Below are 20,440 nucleotides of genomic sequence, written 5' to 3'. Positions count from 1 at the left end.
CTCGGAGGAATCCTTCGGTCTTCTAAAGGTCAAGACTCATGAAGTGAGGGCAGAGTAGCAACGTCTTTGGCGTTCCAAAGAATATGTCTCTAAAGAATATCATTGAGACTACATATTGGAGGTGCAATTCAGTGTTTGCATCTCATTATCTGAAGGATGTGAGAGTGACCTATGAGAAGTGCTTCTCTAGTAGGGGTCCTTTTGTATCAGCAGATACAGTACTGGTCTTGGAGCAAAGACTGATCCTTAATTTTGTGTTTTTAGCGTACATAAACCCTCTTGTCAGATATGTGCTTGGTTTTCTATTAGCAAGCTCACTACTGTCGCACGGGAGCAGAGTGTCATTGCTGGTAGGGGATCAAGGTTTGTATGACTAGTGGGGGAGTACAAAATTTTTTTTTGTATATTTTGTAATGAAAGTGTAATTATGTTTCGAGTTTTTGGTTGTTTGTAAGGAGTTCGGGGATAACTCCTTACAATCTTAGAACTAACATGGATGTTAGGATCAGGTGATCGGGATCGGTTTTGTGCTCCTGAACAAGGTGTATTGTCATGTAGTGGAATAGCACCCAATGACAAAGGCCTTTAGGCTCTGCCGAGTAAGTGGATAAGACCCCATTGGCAGACCCACAAGAACTCTTAGCCATAGAATCAATATCTCGCTGAGGCTCTTGAGGCTAAGCAGACTCCAAGGCAGTAGCCGCGAAGTCTTCAGCCTAATAAGGTAGGCACCAAGGTTTATTAATACCTACAACATATGTTGTTTACCTGTCTATTTCAGTTGTTAGCTGTCTCTTACCCACCACCAATGGGTGCTAATCAGCTAAGTATATATCTGGCAGGGAAGTTGAATGTATAAAAATGATATTGTCATGTTACAATAAAGTTTTATACATACTTACATGACAGATATATACGATTAATGGACCCACCCAGCCTCCCCGCAGGACACGGTGGTAAAGATGAAGAATTCTTGATTAGTAAAACGTTTTTTTTTTTTTTGGGGATGGGTTCCTAGTCCTGCCACCCAAGGGCAGGGCGGTAGATCACCTGACCTACCTGTAGCGTGTGCCGCGAAATTTGAAATTCTGTCGGAGACGACGGAGTCTATAGCTAAGTATATATCTGTCAGGTAAGTATGTATAAAACTTTATTGTAACATGACAATATCATTTTTGGCCCAGGAAAGAGTGGTTCCCGGACCTTCTCCAGTTGTTAGTAGACTTCCCCAGGCTTCTTCCTCCAGAGAAGTGGCTTCTCAAACAACCTCACTTCAAAAGGTTCCACCAAAACCTGTCCGCTCTAGCTCTGACAGGGTTCAGACTGTCCGGAATCTTGTCAGAGCGAAAGGGTTTTCAAGAAGAGCTGCAGGAGCTATCGCTCGTTGTAGGAGAGAGTCTTCTAACAAACTATCAAGGGAAGTGGAGAATCTTCAGAGAGTGGTGTAGAGGTGCTAAAGTCTACTTCTGTGACCTCTTTAACGGAGATAGCAGATTTTCTTCTATTTCTTAGGGAGTCTAAGAAACTGGCTCCTTCTACGATCAGAGGATATAGAGCCATGCTTTCTTCGGTTTTTCGACATCGGGGTTTGGATATTTCCTCCAATTCAGATCATTAGGTCTTTCGAAACCACTAAGCTCCCTCAGGATTCAGTGGCTTGGAACTTAGATGTGGTGCTTAAGTTCCTCATGGGGCCACCGTTTGAGCCTTTGAAGTCGGCTTCACTCAGGAACTTGACTAAAAAGACTTTTTCTTATTGCACTAGCTTCTGCAAAGCGTGTCAGCTAATTGCATGCTTTAGACAAAAAGTGTCGGTTTTCTCTCAAGGCAATGCTGTGTTTTTGTTCCGGTATCTTTGACCCTTTCTTAAGCCAAAAACGAGAAATCCTTCTAGTTCCGTTGGCCTGAGGAGTTTTGTGGTTAGGAACTTATCTGATTTGGTTGGACATGAGGAGGAAGAAAGGCTCTTATGTCCAGTCAGGGCAATTAAGCAGTATCTTCTTGCCACTAAGGAGGTTAGAGGCCAATCTTCTAAGCTCTGGACCTCTGTTCAAAATCCCTCTCGTCCTCTTTCTAAGAATGCTATATCGTTCTTATTAGAGAGCTTATCAGGGAAAGCTCATCGCAGTCCGAGAACGACAATCTTTCCGTTCTGAGAGTTAAAGCTCACGAGGTTAGAGCAGTGGCAACTTCTTTAGCATTTAGAAAGAATTTATCTTTAGCTTCGATTCTTCAGAGTACGTTCTGGAGATCGAATTCGGTTTTTGCGAGCCATTATCTCAAAGAGATAGAAGCGGTTTTCGAGAATTGTAGAACGTTAGGGTCCAGTGGCGGTTTCTGGCATGGTGTTGGGAGAAACGGCACAGGGGTGTCGTACCTCTATGGTAACTTTTCACCTTGAATAGGTTTTGTCAGTTCAAAGGAAAGCTGGGGGTACTGAGTACCTGGGATATCTCACCAGTCTGTTAGGTCAGATTTATAATGGTTGGGTATATATGTTTTTAAATCGGTGTTGATGACAAATGTTTTATTGGATGAATTGCTGGTCTTAGCCCAGGGCAAGGGCAATCTTTGTTATTACTATCCTCCGTCAGTCAGCCTTGACTCGCTTGAACTACGGAAGGATTCCACTCCTGTAGAGGCTAACTTTGGTCAAATTCCAATTCCTCTACAATAGTAAGAAAGCACCGACCAGAGGCAGTAACAGTCTGCTGTAGCTCTCTTACAAGGTAAGGTACAACAGACACCTCGAGTGTTTACTGGTATTGTAATAAATGTAACCCATTTAGAAATACTAGTGGTCCACTGAATCCCACCTTCCCTTAAATGTGTAATCAGCTGTATAATTGTTCGGTAAGACACTACAATAAAAATGAAATTTTCATTATTAAAATGAAGTTTTATTGTATACTTACCGAACAATTATGATTATACCCACCCTCCTCCCCTTAGGTGGACGGACGGGCAGAAAGAATTGGATTCACCTGGGCAGTTGTACCTGGTTCTCCCGCGAGTGGAGGGAGATGACGTCATCACCACCAGTGTTGGCGACGCCTACGCGCTAAATTTGAATTTAGTCTCCTGCCGCTCGTGGAAATCACGGCTGTATAATTGTTCGGTAAGTATACAATAAAACTTCATTTTACTAATGAAAATTTCATTTCTATTCCTCCTCAACATACTTGGCCAGAGGCAAATGTGTGAGTGTTGTTGGTGCCCCAGGTGGTGAGTCTTTCGACTACTCTTCATCTCGTTGCTGGTGACCATGACTGTCAAGTCTTGAGTGTCATCTGATGATGCTACCTCCACATGTTAAAAATGCTCAGCTTGAGACTTGAGACATCTTCCATCTTATTGAACGAAGATTTGTTCCACAAATGTTTCCCTCTCTGGACAATATCCTCATTACCCTCTGGAAGGGACTCATCACCTGCTCCTTCCTTCTTCAATAGTTGCTATAGGAACAAGTAGCTTAATCATACAACAGCAACAAATCCCATCTCTATTTTTGTTCCTCCCACTCTTCTGCAATTCTGCTTACCCCTTAACTGGAGATCCTTCATTTTGGTGGACACTTCTTTCCTGGGTCAGCTCAAGGTAAAGATTGCTTCTATGGTCCAGTACCAGTTTTTATGTGTGTGTGTATATATATATATATATATATATATATATATATATATATATATATATATATATATATATATATATATACATATACATATACATATATACATTACTATACATATACATATACATATACCTCGCAGTCATCTGTTTCAATGATGTTTGTGTTTTTGCCTACTAATGCCCCCTAGACATCTGTTGAAATGCCTACGTACATAATTGCTCTGGTAAATCCTGGCACCTGTGAATGTGGCTGAATCCTGCATCAGTTGCTCCTGCTTACATGATTATATACCTATTGTCGCAGAGTACATGTCGGCATTCATGTACCCAGCTGTAGACAATGGCTGATCTTTGTTTCTTTGAGGGAGAAGTTGAAGCACTTGTGTCCTCTTCATGGCTTGTGAAGGTAATTGGGACTGGAAATAAACTTAGTAAAGCAGATCTGGCCCCTCTTACATTGGCAGTATTCCTATTTAAGCAAATCAACACCAGAGTTGGTCTACCCTTCGTGGGACAGGGTTTGTCACCTTCGACCTACAGCCAAGATTTTGATAGGTCATCTGGTATCGTTTAGAACTTGGTTCCTTACAGTCACTTCTTTATCCAATTCCTCCTATTGCAGTAAGCCGAGTGCTTGAAGGCTGCCATTGTGTCCCTGTGTTTCTCTTGAGTACATTTTTCAGGATCTTCATTAGAGGCAAGATCAGGAGAACCTGTTGAAGGGAATCTTGTTTTTTTAGCTGGAGCTTTTTAGGCAGGGAGCTTACTTGCATTCACAGGTGAAAGGAGTATAGTCAAAGGAGGACAGATGGAGGCACACAAATTGTCTACTTAGATCCCCTAACATTTGTGACCATCTTGGTAGGTCATTGCAGTGGAATCAGACCAGAAACCCAATTGCCATGGGGTACCTGGGGAATCAAGGACGAACAAGGTCAGTTTCTGCATGTTGGCAGTTGAAATAGTCATTGGGACAGAAAGGCACGAAGTCACTATTGCCAAGGTTTATTTAGGGAGTCTGCATTATTGTTAGCAGGTCCCCCCTCTGCTCCTCACCAAGGGAAGTGGGAACTGTTCATTGCATGGTGTAAGTAGAGTTCTTATGTACTCAAATCAACTGTTCCCAGTACATCCAATTTTTGTACATGCAACTTCCCCGGCAGATATATACTTAGCTTAGTCTCTGACGTCCGACAGAAATTCGAATTTCGCGGGCACACGCTGCAGGTAGGTCAGGTGATCTACCCCCCTGCGCTGGGTGGCAGGAATATAGGAACCGTTCCCGTTCTAGAAACCAGATTTTCTCTGTCGCGGTAGTGTCAACATATGTTGTGCTACCTCCTGACTTGATTTTCGTTTTTCATCGCCATCGATCTTCTGGGCTGTCTTTTGCAGGGAAGTAACTGGGTCTTTGGTTCGGCATACGCTTTTATTAACTTTTTAATGAATTTGGCTTCGAAAAATTTCGAAGAATATATGACGTGTAACTACCGAAATTTTCGTAGACACTCACATAGTTTGCAAGAAAGGGAAATATTAATTTTTATACATTCAACTTCCCTGCCAGATATATACTTAGCTATAGACTCCGTCGTCTCCGACAGAATTTCAAATTTCGCGGCACACGCTACAGGTAGGTCAGGTGATCTACCGCCCGGCCCTGGTGGCAGGACTAGGAACCATCCCCGTTTTCTAATCAGAATTCTTCTCGTCGCCCGACCATCAACATTGTTGTTGGTTCCTCTCGATTGGTTTTTCTTTTTTTCACCGGCAATTGATCTTCTTGACCGACTTTTGGTGACGTATCTGGATTGTTGGATTGGCATACGCTTTTGTGGACTGTTTTTTGTGGACTTGGTTTTGGAAATTTCTTTAATAATGTCTGACTCTGGTATGGTTGTGAGACGTTGTGTGAATGTAGGCTGTAAGGTGAGGTTGCCGAAAGCTTCGTAGACCCTCACACGGTATGCAAGAGGTGCAGGGAGTATGAATGTTCTTTTACTAATACTTGTAAGATGTGAGAACTTGAGTGAACGAATGGAAGAATCTAACTAATTATTTAAAAAGTTAGAAAGAGAAAGAGCGAGGAAGGCTTCTCAGTAGAAGTTTAAGTAGTTTCTAGATCTGAACTAATTCCAAGCTTGGGATCTTCCCCAAGGGTAAGTATTGCTACTTCTCCTTCCATTGCAGGCCCTTCTCCTATTGCAGAACCTGTAGATCCAGCGAAAGAACTTGCAGATCTAAAAGCAGCCTTCAAAATAATTGGAAAACAAAATGGCTGCCATACAAGGTAACGGCTAGTGATGTGTCATTAGACAGTGATATAAGTGTCCCCAGTGTAGTGGAGGGGGCATCTGGTCGGCTCAGCAACGCTCCTAGGTCTAGACCTCTTCCAAGCTCACATGCCCAGAGGAGAAGGAATGTCGAAAGCCGAAAGGAGGTTGTGGAGAATCCCCACCGATCAGTGTCCCTTCGGCCGGTTTCTGTGACACCCCAGACTGCCAAGGACCGCTATTGTAAAAAGCGTCCTACGTGAGTGTTTCTCGTCGTCGGGATCTTCATCACCGAGACGTGATTGGAGAAATTCCGATCGATCTCGGCCTCTCAAGAGGAGTTGGAGGGCGCCGACTATTGACTCGAGCCCTCTGAAAACTTCCCTGAGGAGTCTCCATCGGGAGTTAAGAAGGCGAGAAGAGCCATTCTTCCAACCAGAGTGAGAAGGAGGCAGGAGGTGGAGGCTATGGACTACTCCCCCTCCTCCTTCCCCTCCTCCCGAAGAGGATAAGAGGAGGCTACAAAGAGGTTCATGATGGCGATGCAGGAACAGATTTCGAATCAATTTGTAGGAGGGTCCTGTCAAAGGAGTCTCCTAGAAGGAAAGACACTTCCCTTCCGTAAAAGATCCTCCAGACGTATGGAGGGGTATCTACCTCCAGGATCGATACTCCTACCCGAGGGGTGAGGTTTCCTGTACGAACCTGGATGAAACATCAGACGTTCTGGGCACCGGCGGCCAGGAGTGAGGAGTCCCACCCCAGGAGGCAGAGCAAGAGCCAGGACGTGAGGAGTCAACCAGGAGCAGGAGCCAAGAGCCAAGAGTGTGGAGGCATCCAGGCCAAGAGGCAAGAGCCAGGAGGATAGAGCCAGGAGGCTAGAGCCAGGAGGCAAGAGCCAGGAGGCAAGAGCCAGGAGGCAAGAGCCAGGAGGCAAAGAGGCAGGAGTCAAGAGGCAGGAGCCAGGAGCCCAGGATGGCAGGAGGTCCAAGAGGGCAGGAGCCAGGAGTCCGGAAGTCCGGAGTCCGGAGTCAGGAGGCAGGAGTCCGAGTCAGGGAGGCAGGAGGCAGAGTCAGGAGGCAGGAGTCAGGAGGCAAGAGTCAAGAGCCAGGAGTCCAAAGAGTCGGGGACTCGTTCCTGGAGGTTATGACTCTTGCCAAATGGGGAGCTCCTCTCCCTTCAGAACAGAGGAGGTCTTGGAAGGACTCTTCCTCAAAACGGGAACGTTCTCCTTCGTCGGATCGAGGGTGGAGAAGAGTTGTCTGACGACGATCCTCCTGCTAATGAGGGACTTTCTAGTTACAAAGTCTTGGCCTCTTTACTACTACAAGAGTTTGGAGATTCTCTTAGTCCTGCAGTCTCCTCCTTCCTCTCGCTCGTCTTTTCGGAGCTCAGCGAGCTACGGCTAAATCGTCGGCCTTCTTGAAAATGAAGCCTGCGATATCAATGAAGAAGGCACTCCATTCTTTAGATTCTTGGATGGACAAGAAGAAGGAGTTAGGAAAGACGGTATTCTGCATGCCTCCTTCCAGATTGCACGGGAAGAGAGGTATTTGGTATGGGACAGGAGAGAACTATGGGTCTTTCTACCCTCCTCTGCAGATGCCGACTTTTCCAGTTTAGTGGAGGCCTCTAGACGTCACTCCTTAGGATCGGTCAGAGCGACGTGGAGCACTTCAGAGTTGAACCACTTTCTAAAGGGACTTTTTTGTCACTTTAGAGGTGTTCAATTTTCTGGATTGGTCGCTCGGAGTTCTGGCCAACAAATCCAAGGATCCGGAGTTTCTGAAGAACCCAGAAATTCTCCATAGCGTACTGTCCTGTATGGACAAGGCAGTACAGGACGGTTCAGGTGAAGTGGCTTCACTTTTCGGTGCTGGTCTCCTGAAAAAGAGATCAGTGTATGGTTCCCTTTTTATCGAAAGGGGTTTCTCCGAGCCAGAGGACGGCCTTACTGTTCGCCCCGCTATCAGATCATCTGTTTCCTTCTCAGTTAGTCAAGGATATATCTCGCTCACTAACTGAGAAGGCGACACCAAGACCTACTTACTCAAACGTCCAAGGAAAGGACGACCGGTAGTGGCGACGGTTAAGAAGGAACCTCGTCCTACTCAGCAGCCCTTTCGGGTGGAGGTGCAACGGCTCGTCCCCCTGCCAGAAAGAAGAGCTCTGAAAAGAGAGGAAGGTCTTCATTTAGACCATTTCAAGAAATCTAAGTGACTTGTTGCTCCTCCAAGCACCAGTGGGCGCCAGACTCCTGAACTTTGCAGGAGTATGGGAACAAAGGGGAGCCGACCCTTTGGTCAGTGTCGGTCCTGAAGAAGGGATATGTAATCCCCTTCGACGACAAACCGCCCCTAACATCTACGCCTCGGGAACTGTTTCAGCGAGGTACAGAGACCCGTTAATGCGAAGACTTCTCCTTCAGATGGTTGGGCAAATGGTGGAAAAAGAGCCATCGACTGGTACAGATCCACACTCCCCGGTATTTTCAATCGCCTGTTTTCTTAGTACCAAAGCATCGGGGGGGTGGAGGCAAGTTTTCTGACGTAAGCGCTCTGAAATCGCTTCGTACAGAAAAAGAAGTTTCGTATGGACAACGTCCGCCTCTGTCCATGTCGGCGCTTTCGCCCAGGAGATTGGATGGTCGCTCTGGACCTGCAAGACGCCTATTTCCACGTTCCCATTCACCATCGGTCAAAGAAATATCTTCGCTTTGTGATAGGAGACAAGATCTTTCAATTCAGGGCTCTGTGCTTCGGTCTGTCTACAGCCCCACAAGTATTCACCAACCTGATGGCGAATGTAGCAAGATGGCTTCACCTAGAGGGGATAAACATCTCCCTCTACTTGGACGACTGGCTGATCAGGGCCAAGTCGAAGAGTCAGTGCTTGGAGGACTTGGAAGTAACAAGGAACATGATAGATTCGCTAGGGTTGCTCGTCAACCTCGAGAAGTCACAACTGATCCCCGCCGAACTTGGTCTATCTGGGGATTCAGATGGATTCTCGGGTTTCGGTATATCCTTCGCGAGAAAGAATCGCTCGAGGTTTGTCGAGAATCTCGAGCTTCTTAGAGAGAAAGGACAGCTCAGCGAGGGATTACCTGAGGCCTTTTAGGGACCCTGTCCTCATTGGAAAAGTTCTTCTCGCTAGGGAGACTTCACCTTCGCCCTCTTCAGTTTTTCCTCAAAGAGGTGTGGAGCTGGAAGACGGTCAACTCTCGGACATCTTCCAACTTCCACAAGAAGTAAAAGATCATCTGAGGTGGTGGATCCCTCAGCTTCAAAAGAACGAAGGCTTATCGCTGCTCTGCAGAACCCAGACCAAGTGTTGTTTACCGACGCTTCGAGTCGGGATGGGGAGCGACGCTGGGAGCAAGGGAGGTGTCAGGCACCTGGACAAAGGAACAGGTGTCCTGGCACATCAATTGCAAGGAACTTGTGGCCATACACCTAGCCTTAAAGTCCTTCGAAAGATGAAAAGATAGTCAGAGACGGGGTAATTACAGATCAACTCAGACAACACCACGGCTCTGGCTTACTGGCTTCATAAGAAAGCAAGGAGGAACGCACTCGTTCTCCCTCTATCAGTTGACAAAACACCTGTTAACCTGGACGGAAGAAAGAGGCATAACTCTCCTCACAATGTTGTTCAAGGGATCAAAAATGTGAGAGCGGACAGACTGAGCAGGAGAAACCAGGTCCTTCCCACAGAATGGACTCTGCACGAAGAAGTGGTGTCAAAGTCTTTGGTCACTGTGGGGGAGACCTCACATAGACCTGTTTGCGACGTTCCTCTCCAAAAGAATAGAGACCTTTTGCTCTCTAGTAGAGGATCCGAGAGCCTTCGCAATAGACGCGTTTCTCATGGATTGGTCGGGTGTGGACGCTTACGCCTTTCCCCCGTTCAAAATCCTGGGGAAGTGCTCAGGAAGTTTGTAGCTTCGAAGAGCACGAAGTTGATACTCATAGCCCCATTTTGGCCAGCCCCAGGAATGGTTCACCCGGAGGGTACTGGAGTGGATAGTGGACTTCCCCAGATCGCTTCCAAACAGACACGATCTACTCAGACAACCCCACTTCGAGAGTTTTCATCACAACCTCCCAGGTCTCGCTCTGACTGCCTTTCGACTATCGAAAGACTTGTCAGAGCGAGAGGCTTTTCTCGCGAGGCTGCGGGCTCTATCGCTAGAGCCCGCAGAGCTTCGACGAGAAGAGTATACCAGTCGAAGTGGGAAGTCTTTAGGAGGTGGTGTAAGGTTCAGAAGCTGTCCTCCTCCAGTACCTCTATAGTGAATATTGCCGATTTCCTCCTCTTTCTGAGAAAGGAGTCACACCTATCTGTCCTCGACAATAAAAGGATACCGAAGCATGCTGTCTTCGGTTTTCAGGAATCGAGGCCTAGACATGCTAACGACAAAAGATCTACACGATCTAATTAGATCTTTTGAGACGTCGAAAGCAGCTACTCCTAGAACACCTAGTTGGAATCTAGACGTGGTCCTGAATTCCTTTCATCGGACAAATTCGAACCTTTACATCTGGCGTCCTTCCGCGACGTCACTAGGAAATGCTTGTTCCTGGTGGCTCTCGCTACAGCCAAGAGGACGAGCGAATTACACGCTCTGGATTCTACGGTGGGGTTCAAAGGAGATGCTGCCATCTGTTCTTTCCAGACAATGTTTCTGGCAAAGAACGAAAACCCATCAAAACCTTGGCCCAGAAGTTTTGAGGTAAAAGGCCTATCTAACCTGGTAGGCAGAGAGATAGAGAGATCTCTCTGTCCAGTGAGAGCTCTTAAATTCTATTTAGAGAGGAAGAGACAGATGGGAGCTTGTCAACAAGGTCTTTGGTGTGCAGTGAAGAACCCCAAACGACTCATGTCCAAGAACGCCTTGGCTTTCTTTGTGAGAAGCGTTATTACGGACGCTCACAAGAACTGCTCTGAGACATCCTTCGGTCTTCTAAATGTCAAGACGCATGAAGTAAGAGCAGTAAGTCAACGTCCTTTGGCGTTCCAAAAGAATATGTCTCTGAAGAATATCATTGAGACTACATATTGGAGGTGCAATTCAGTATTTGCATCTCATTATCTGAAGGACGTGAGAGTGACCTATGAGAAGTGCTTCTCGCTAGGTCCTTTTGTATCAGCAGATACAGTACTGGGTCTTGGAGCAAAGACTGATCCTTAATTTTGTGTTTTTATCGTCATAAACCCTCTTGTCAGATATGGTGCTTGGTTTTCTAGTAGCAAGCTCACTACTGTCGCACGGGAGCAGAGTGTCATTGCTGGTAGGCGATCAAGGGTATGTATGACTAGTAGGGGAGTACAAAATTTTTTTTTTGTATATTTTGTAATGAAAGTGTAATTATGTTTCGAGTTTTTTGGTTTTTGTTTGATGGAGGAGTTAGGGGATGACTCCTTACATCTTAGAACTAACATGGATGTTAGGATCATGGTGATCGGGATCGGTTTTGTGCTCCTTGAACAAGGTGTATTGTCATGTAAGTGGAATAGCACCCAATGACAAAGGCCTTTAGGCTCTGCCGAGTAAGTGGATAGAAACCCCATTGGCAGACCCACAAGAACTCTTAGCCATAGATCATTATCTCGCTGAGGCTCTTGAGGCTAAGCAGACTACAAGGCAGTAGCCGCGAAGTCTTCAGCCTAATAAGGTAGGAACCAAGGTTTATAAATACCTACAACATATGTTGTTTACTGTTTATTTCAGTAGTTAGCTGTCTCTACCCACCCCCACCAATGGGTGCTAATCAGCTAAGTATATATCTGGCAGGGAAGTTGAATGTATAAAAATGATATTGTCATGTTACAATAAAGTTTTATACATACTTACCTCAGACGATTATACGATTAATAGCCCACCCAGCCTCCCCCGCAGGAGGACAGGTGGAAGAGAAGAATTCTGATTAGAAAACGGGGATGGTTCCTAGTCCTGCCACCCAGGGCAGGGCGGTAGATCACCTGACCTACCTGTAGCGTGTGCCGCGAAATTTGAAATTCTGTCGGAGACGACGGAGTCTATAGCTAAGTATATACGTATCTGTCAGGTAAGTATGTATAAAACTTTATTGTAACATGACAATATCATTTTTCGACAAATTGTCATATTTATTCATTAATATGTGTAATAAGTGTTAGAATTGATTGAGGAAATATACTGACTTCCTACTTTAGGGAGTCAGTAAAGCATGTAACTAGATACGTTTCTTTTAAAAGTTTTTTAGAAACTCGTACTAACGAGCAATTAGAGTATTAACAGTACTAGTAGTGTTGCATCCTCATCACCTTCTTACTTCGCTGAAACTTCAAATTCATAATTGCAATTTGAAGACAAGGATTGTGGCTCAAAATGCGAGCTATTGAAAGGTAAGAAGTGATTACTAGTGTTCCCCATTGCAGTGGAGGGTGCGTCTGATCGGCTCTGTCTCGCTCCCAGGCCTAGACCTCTTTCAAGCTCCCAAGCCCAGGGGAGAAGGAATGTCGAAAGCCGTAAGGGGGTTTCAGAGAATCCCCACCGGTCAGGCGTCCCCTCGGCAGGTTCTGTAGAGCGTCCCAGACTGCCAAGGATAGCCATTGAAAAGGCATCCTTAAAAAAGTGCGTCTCTTCATCTTACATCCGGAAAGACGAAGAATGTATATGTTTTGATGATCTAGCGCGTTCTCTGAAAACTAAGAGAACACTGAGCAAGAGCCAGCCAGGAACTTAGGAAGCCGCGTTCCAGCAAGCTAGCGTGAGCCACGTTCCAACAGCCAGCAGCGAGCCGCGTTCCAGAAAACAGACTAGCGCGAGCCGCGTTCCTACAACCAAACGCGGGCCGCGTTCTAGCAACTGAGCGCGAGCCGCGTTCTAGAAAATTTTTTCTTGGCGCAAGGCGCCTTCAAAGAGACGAAGCGCCAGCCTGGCGCAAATTGCGCCAGAAAAACAGACGGCTAGAGCAAGGAGCCTTATAGTACAGTGGCAATCAGAACGATCCTTCCTTTGAACGTTTCGGGCAAGAGGCTCTTTCTAAAAGGGTCTAGTAGGCGCTCGGAAACTATCAGGGCGCACGGGACCTTCCACACAAGCGAACGTTCCAGGAGCGAGTCTCCTTTCTAGCGTGCGGAACATTCCAGGCGCGCGGAACTATCCAGGCGCTAGGCGCAAGGAGCCAGGCGCCAGAATATTCCAAATCTTCTTAAGAGAGAGAGGTCAGTCGCGAGGCTCCTCTTTGAGTAATGCGGACACACTCCTTCATTCATGCTCTTCCCTCGTTATGAAGAGGCAAGCGCTTTGGGAGTTTTTCTTATAAGAATCTCATCGACGTTTGGGTATGATGGCGGATAGGAAATATCTACTTCCTTCCGTAAACCCTACAGACGAACAGGAATTCTGTCTCTTCCGCGATTTATGAGGAAATCACGAAGATTTAAAGAGTTCCTGGATTAACTTCCTTCCTTAAGGAGATATATATTAACAACGAAGACAGTAAAAATTTTTCCTTTATCTGCCTCGGCAGGGAAAGAAGGTAGTTGAGTTGAGTATCTGCTGTATGAGAATACGATACGGCAAATCACACATACCGTAGTTACTTCTTTGTAGAGCAACTCAATTATCAGTATCCTTCCAGGAATTTCCTAGGAAGGACTACGCTTAAAGGGATTGTTAAGACACCACCTACTTAGCTTCTAGATTTATCGAAGTCTTGTTTCGCTTAAATATGCATTAATAAGAACTTCCTGAAGTTCGATAATTTTATAAGATTCCTTTATTTAATGGAGTAGCTGGCAACTCTGGAAGAGTAAGGCCAGACGGCTAACGGAGACTGCTATCGCGCCTTAGAGAGTCGAGACCAACGCAGTAACATGTAGGTGTCGGTCATGAGTGGTTGGTTACATGTCTCTCTCCTGCGGGATGGAATAACTAACCGTGTCTCTCCCCTACAATCGCGGTTTTAGCCTCGGATTGAGGGGGATAGTTAAGCAAACATAAATAAAATATTGTCTGCCTTTTGCTAAGAAGCTTTCAATAAGAAAGATATTACAACCTTTCAATGCTGTTTACCGTAGGTAACATTATTAAAGGATTCTAACGCAGCGGAACTCTATATTATATGATGCTCTCATGCTTACGAAAGCATGGCTTATTAGAGTACATGCTTAGTGAGAAGATGAATGTAGTAGAAGAGAATTCACTTTAAGACTACGGTATGGTCAAGTCTTATGCGCATACCGAGGTTAACTACAGAATTCCTAGTATCCTTACAAAGGTTTCCTAGATTAATGCTGTTTACCACAATGTGACAGTATTATAAAGGAGTCTAATACGGCAGAGCACGAAATAATATAATTCTCTCATCCTTTCGAGAACGCACACAACCTTTTTTAGAATCGGATATTGCTCAAGAGAAGATGGGTGAGTCGGATGGGAAACATTCTATTAGTGGCAGAAGTTGTTTCCCTGAATGGACTATACTACGTATATAAAAGTTTTTCCTACTAAGAACGGAATTAACACGTGAAGGATGTCTGGGTACCATAAGGGCACAGATGTTCTGGCACATAACCTTAAAAGAACTAGAAGGAAGCGCCAGCCTGGCGCAAAGCGTCAGAAGCGCCAGCCTGGCGCAAATTGCGCCAGAAGCGCCAGCCTGGCGCAATGCGCCAGAAGTACCATCCAAGATATTTTCTCGTTTTAGCGAGTTATTAACCTAAGAGTCCAGTAGTGGTTGGTTTGTGTTTGCTTCTCACCTCGGTGGTCGCGGGTTCGATTCTCGGCCATTCCATTGAGGAGTGAGAGATGTGGATTTTTGGTGATAGAAGTTCACTCTCGACGTGGTGCGGAAGTCACGTAAAAACACCATGCAAACAAACAAACAAACAAACAAACCAGTAGCCTCTCGGAGGCTCGGTAACGGCAAGATTCGTTCCTGATTTCGTTACCCATTTAATCGGAAAGGGGTCGCTTACAAGGAATGATGAAATGATTTTTTTTAATCACTTAGGCCAATTCCACGACTCTCTCATATCGCAAAGAGCATCGAGAATCTCTTTTTTTCGCCCCTGTTCGCGTTAACAAAAGAGAACCTATTTGGGAACAGACACGGAACGTAACGATCCTTAAAGGTTCGATGCAAGATTTTGCATGTCCGTGAGAACCTTCTCGATCGAAGATAAATAACTGTTAACGTATGTCTAACATTTATTTTTTGAAAAGAGTTTTGAGAACCTGCGGAAAGTCTTCATAGATCTCTTCGCAAGGTAGAAGACGAACAGGCTTCCTATAGACTGCTTCCTTTCCTCGAACCAAGAGAGGTAGCACTATACGACATCTTTAATTTAAAGAAGGGGAATAAACTTTGGTCTTTTTTTCCCCTAGTTATAAATTCTTAACAGATATTAAGATAAATGGGCGTCAAAGGAAGAGAGGATGAATGCCTCATTTTGGCCTTAGAGAGGTTGGATTCACAGAAGTCACGTTCTTCTCACAGCATGTTTCGTAAGGCTTTTCCAAGAGTATCTGGATATTCTATCAGAATCTATTATAAATAGACCTGAAAAACCTCTCCACTCTGAGTCTTTCCACGTGCAGACTGACCAGAAGTGGACATGAATGAGAGGATTTTTCAAGGTAAATGACAATAGTCATGGCTAAGACATAGAATTGCTGCAGATCGTGCTAGATGGAATGAGGAAACTGTCCTCTTCCGATACCTCTGTGAACCACATAGCGAGGTTTTTTTTCTTCACTTTCAGAGGGAAGAATCACCTATGTATATATCTGCTATCAAAGAACGCAGTAAAAGGCTATACTCTGTCTCTACAAGGGGAATTAGAGATAACAGAGGATTAAGATCTTTGGGATCTATACGATACCGCAATACGACAAGAGTAGGATATCATGTACTTCGAATGGAATTTTTTTTTTGTGGCCACAGATTCCGTGTTCCGACAAAATGGAACTGCTCCTCATCAAACTTCTTTGAGGAAGTTTATGAAGGAATTCTTTGTTTCTCTTAGCCCTAAACGACCAAGAAGACAAGTGAATTTTTTGTGCATTGGAATCTCGCATCAGATTCAATGGAGACTCGGCAATGGGTCTTGCCAGCATAGTATGTCTGGCAAAAGAACTAAATCCCTCTATTCCTGACGCAACGCTTTCAGATAGAAGTTTAGTTGCCCAGGCAGGGTACTTACATTTTCATCTACAGAAGAAGAGATGGTTTAAACGTTTGCCTACAGAGTCTTCGGGGTGCGATGAGGGCTCAAATGCTTCCCAGAAGGTATTCAGAAGAATACAATAAGAGCTAGAAATCAGGGTTCCGCCCAATTTCAGCTCAGTCTCTCCTTCGACTTCCAGACTCCTTCCCTTCCTTCGGGCAAGGATAGGGAAGATTCTGCAACGAGGAACCTCATCAACATGTAAGAAGAGATCTCGTTAGCAAAAGAAGTGTTCACGAAGGATCCTCCTCGGAGGAAGACTCTTCTCTCTCGTATTGTTAGATATCCTGTCGTCTACTGGGTGTAGCTGACTAAAATCACCTCCCCTTGCCAGGGGCCAAAAGCTCAAAGGGGAAGAACTTTCTTCCACCCTTCTCCAGTCTCCTGATAAAACTATGTGGTTTGTTCAGGACTCTCGGACAATGTAGCGCCAGCCAAGCGCCAAATGCCAATACAGGCGAAAAACGCCAGAGGCGGACAGTTCCAAGGAACTCTGTCATGGCCGGATACTGAGAAGGAGCGGGCCTCCAACCTGGCGCAAATGCGCCAGAGGCGAACAAATCGGACAGATATAAGAGTGTCCGATGTGGACATCGCCAGACAGCCTAGAGACTCTTCCAAGCTCGAAGCTCCAGCAAGTGTGGAGGAGCCAAGCCAGGCACGAGGCGCCAGCCAGGCTCTAGGAGCCAGCCAGGCTCTAGGAGCCAGCCAGGCTCTAGAAGCCAGCCAGGTGCCATCCAGGTGCCAGGCTCCTTCAAGGCTAGGCTCCAGTCAGGATTGAGGATCCATCCAGGCGCAAGGCTCCTTCCAGTAAAGAGAAACCTAAAGCTCTGTCATGTAAGAGGGTGGCTAGTTCCCCATTGATATTGAATACAGGTAAGGCTCTGCCATGTAAGTGGGTCAGCCCCCATTGGCACGATCCGAGAAGGCTCTGTCGTGTAAGCGGGTTAGCCCCCATTGACATGATCCAGAAAGGTTTGTCAGTCATAGGTCCCTACCTCGATGAAACTCTTGAGGCATGCAGACTCATAGACAGTAATCATGAAGTCTTCTGCCAAGCTCCAGGCGCAAGGCGCCAGCCAGACGCAAGGCTCCAGCCAGGCGCGAGGCGCTAGCCAGGAGGGAGGAGCCAATCAGGCGCCAGCCAGGCGCGAGGCGCCAGCCAGGCGCAAGGCTCCAGCCAGGCTCTAGGCGCCATTCAGGCGCAAGGCTCCAGCCAGGCGCGAGGCGCTAGCCAGGCTCCAGGCTTCACCCAGAAGAGATCTATATCAAAGAATGCCCTGGCCTTCTTTGAGACAATGTGATCTCCTAAGCACTTGACAAGTGCATTGATGATTCCTTCAAACAGCTGAGAATTAAAAGCGCATGGAGTGCGAGCTTTTCTGTATTCTTGTTCTTTCCTTAACAATATGTCATAAGGACATATTAGCTGTCACATACGGGAGATGCAACTCTGTGTTGACTTCCCATATCCGAAGGATGTCAAGATAACCTACGAGAGATCCTTCTCTCTTGGTTGATATGTGTCTGCGGATACATTGCTGGGATAGGGAGCCGATACTGATCCTTAACTAGTGAGTTAAATTTTAGTTAACGTCGTGTTTTTTCTTTGGGTTGTTTGAAAGGAGTTTGGGGATAACTCTTTTCAACTTAAGCACTAACCCTCGTGTTAGGATCAGGTGATCGGGATCGGTGTTGTGCTCCTTAATTATGCCACTAGGCATAGCTATTGTCATGTAAGAGGCTCTGTCGGGTAAATGGATAAGACCCCATCGACAGACCCACAAGAACTCTTAGCCATAGGTCACATCCTCGCTGAGGCTCTTGAGGCGAAGCAGATTCCTAGGCATTAGCCATGGAATCTTCCGCCTGAACAAGTAGGAACTAAGGTTTTATTTATTTATTACCTACAACGTATGTTGTTTACCTGTCTATTCAGTAAATAGTTGTCTCTTACCCACCACCAAGGGTGTCAATCAGCTAAGTATATATCTGCCAGGGAAGTTGCATGTACAAAAATGATATTGTTAGAATACAATAAAGTTTTGTACATACTTACCCGGCAGATATACGATGAATGGCCCACCCAGCCTCCCCTCAGGAGACAGGTGGAAGAGAAATCTGGTTCTAGAACGGGAACGGTTCCTATTCCTGCCACCCACCCGCGGCAGGGGGGTAGATCACCTGACCTACCTGCAGCGTGTGCCGCGAAATTCGAATTTCTGTCGGACGTCAGAGACATAAGCTAAGTATATATCTGCCGGGTAAGTATGTACAAAACTTTATTGTATTCTAACAATATCATTTTTTTGATTTAGGAACATTAAAAACACTTCCTGCTATTAAGGCTTAATAAATCAGTCCTTTAACAATTTGGATCAGTTTGCTTTTGTTGATTCATTCCTGCTGGCTGTTCATTTCTGTGTAGAGTAGCCTCACTAGATTGCTGTTTGAGGTCCTAGCTGCTGCTTCCTTGTTGGATAAGACTTCCAGACAGTGTACTTGGTTGGCCATACCTCCTACGAAGAATGCTTTCTTGTATTGGTGCCAGCAAGTCATTTTCCAGGCACTTTGAAGTTCTTACAAGAGGATATCTCGCAACTTGAGGTAAAGGACCAGAAAGTTTGGGTTGTTTCATTTCTTGGTCTTTAAGTATACTGGACCACTGTAATCTTCAGAGTAATACCTGGCATTGTCAAAACATGTTTTCCAGATTGTATAATTATTTGGTATACATAAATGGGATGATGTTTACTTGTGACAGATGTTCACAGCAGGTCACATTTTACTGACTGGGAGGGACTGAGTCAGTTATCCACTTTGTCTTGATTATATGACTCAAGGTTTTGGCAAACATGGCATCTTGGGTTATCTACTTTTATTCCTCATGTGCTTGGTGAATGCTCTACTATTGTTTCTGTACTGCCAGTTTATGTGAGATAATGGATTTTTCGTGCCTAAATCTACTGTCGTCTTCCATGGCTCTTGTGAAATGCAGGTTATTTTATGATGTATGGGTTTGTGAGCACAAATTGATTTTACCACGAAACACAATTTTCTACAAACTTTTTTATGGTTTTATCTTTCTTCCAGATCACAGAGCTGATTTTGGACAACTGCAAAAGCACTTCTATAGTGGGTCTGAGTGCGGAGTTTGAAAATCTCGAGGTCTTGAGTCTCATTAATGTTGGTTTGACATCACTCAAAGGGTTCCCAGCTCTTGCAAACCTTCGTAAGGTTGGTATAGTATTTGTATTCTTTTTCTTTATCTGATATTACATTTTTTATGTGCTGTAAGTGTAATAGAGGTGTCAAAGAAGTGAGTGGAATATTTAATAAGCCCCGAGTGTTTAACACACAGATAATGTACATCTTTCAATGTGTGAATTAATTCGTATCTCATTCCCTTTTGTGTTGATGTTTCTTTTGACTTTTCAGCTAGAGCTAAGTGACAACCGCATCCAAGGGGGTCTGAGTGCACTAACATGCCTTCCTAAACTTGCATACTTGAACCTCTCTGGCAACAGGATTAAGGACATTGAAACACTTGAACCTTTGGTAAGTATCAATTATACTTTGGCATGATTGATATAGTTATTTTCATTTTGTCCTTGATTTTTCATAGTTTTCCTAAGTTGTGGAAGATGCCATTGATGGATATATTTAGGGAAAATTTGCTGGTCATTGAAAGAAATTATCAATTAGGTAGATAGGCATGTAATGAAATGTAGACTTCTAACATGCAGTGTGCTTCCATATGCAGTTTTTTATTGCCTGTATTCTGTTGCAGGTACATCAGCATTGCCAGTTACCAGCATAATATATGTAGATAAATTTTGGAACTTTATTCCATAATAGTTGTCTGTTCATAAAGCAATATATAAAGCATTTTGCAAAAATTACTACGGGTCCACTTTACCACTTAAGCCAGAAGCAAAAATAAATTTCAAGGTGTAAGAAAATAGATGAAAGTTTTTTTTTTTATTGTTATTATTATTATTATTATTATTATTATTATTATTATTGTTATTATTATTATTATTATTTTTTTTTTTTTTTTTTTTTTTTTTTTTTTTTTTTTTTTTTTTTTTGTCTATCACAGTCCTCCAATTCGACTGGGTGGTATTTATAGTGTGGGGTTCCGGGTTGCATCCTGCCTCCTTAGGAGTCCATCACTTTTCTTACTATGTGTGCCGTTTCTAGGATCACACTCTTCTGCATCAGTCTGGAGCTACTTCAGCCTCTAGTTTTTCTAGATTCCTTTTCAGGGATCTTGGATCGTGCCTAGTGCTCCTATGATTATGGGTACGATTTCCACT

General features: G+C 44.8%; 1 protein-coding gene across 2 annotated transcripts in view; it reads left to right on the top strand.

Annotated features, from left to right (window-relative positions):
• Positions 1-20,440, top strand: part of LOC135200332 (acidic leucine-rich nuclear phosphoprotein 32 family member B-like) — an 81,063-nt gene that overhangs the window by 18,047 nt on the left and 42,576 nt on the right. For both annotated transcript variants that reach the window (XM_064228897.1, XM_064228896.1), the window contains exons 2-3: positions 19,215-19,358; positions 19,560-19,679. In XM_064228897.1, the coding sequence (XP_064084967.1) occupies positions 19,215-19,358; positions 19,560-19,679 (264 nt within the window). The remainder of the gene's footprint in view (positions 1-19,214; positions 19,359-19,559; positions 19,680-20,440) is intronic.

Source organism: Macrobrachium nipponense, chromosome 26, assembly GCF_015104395.2.
Source record: "Macrobrachium nipponense isolate FS-2020 chromosome 26, ASM1510439v2, whole genome shotgun sequence".
Taxonomy (NCBI): Eukaryota; Metazoa; Arthropoda; class Malacostraca; order Decapoda; family Palaemonidae; genus Macrobrachium; species Macrobrachium nipponense.
Note: the sequence above shows the minus strand (reverse complement) of the source record. Positions and strands in the feature narration are given on the sequence as shown.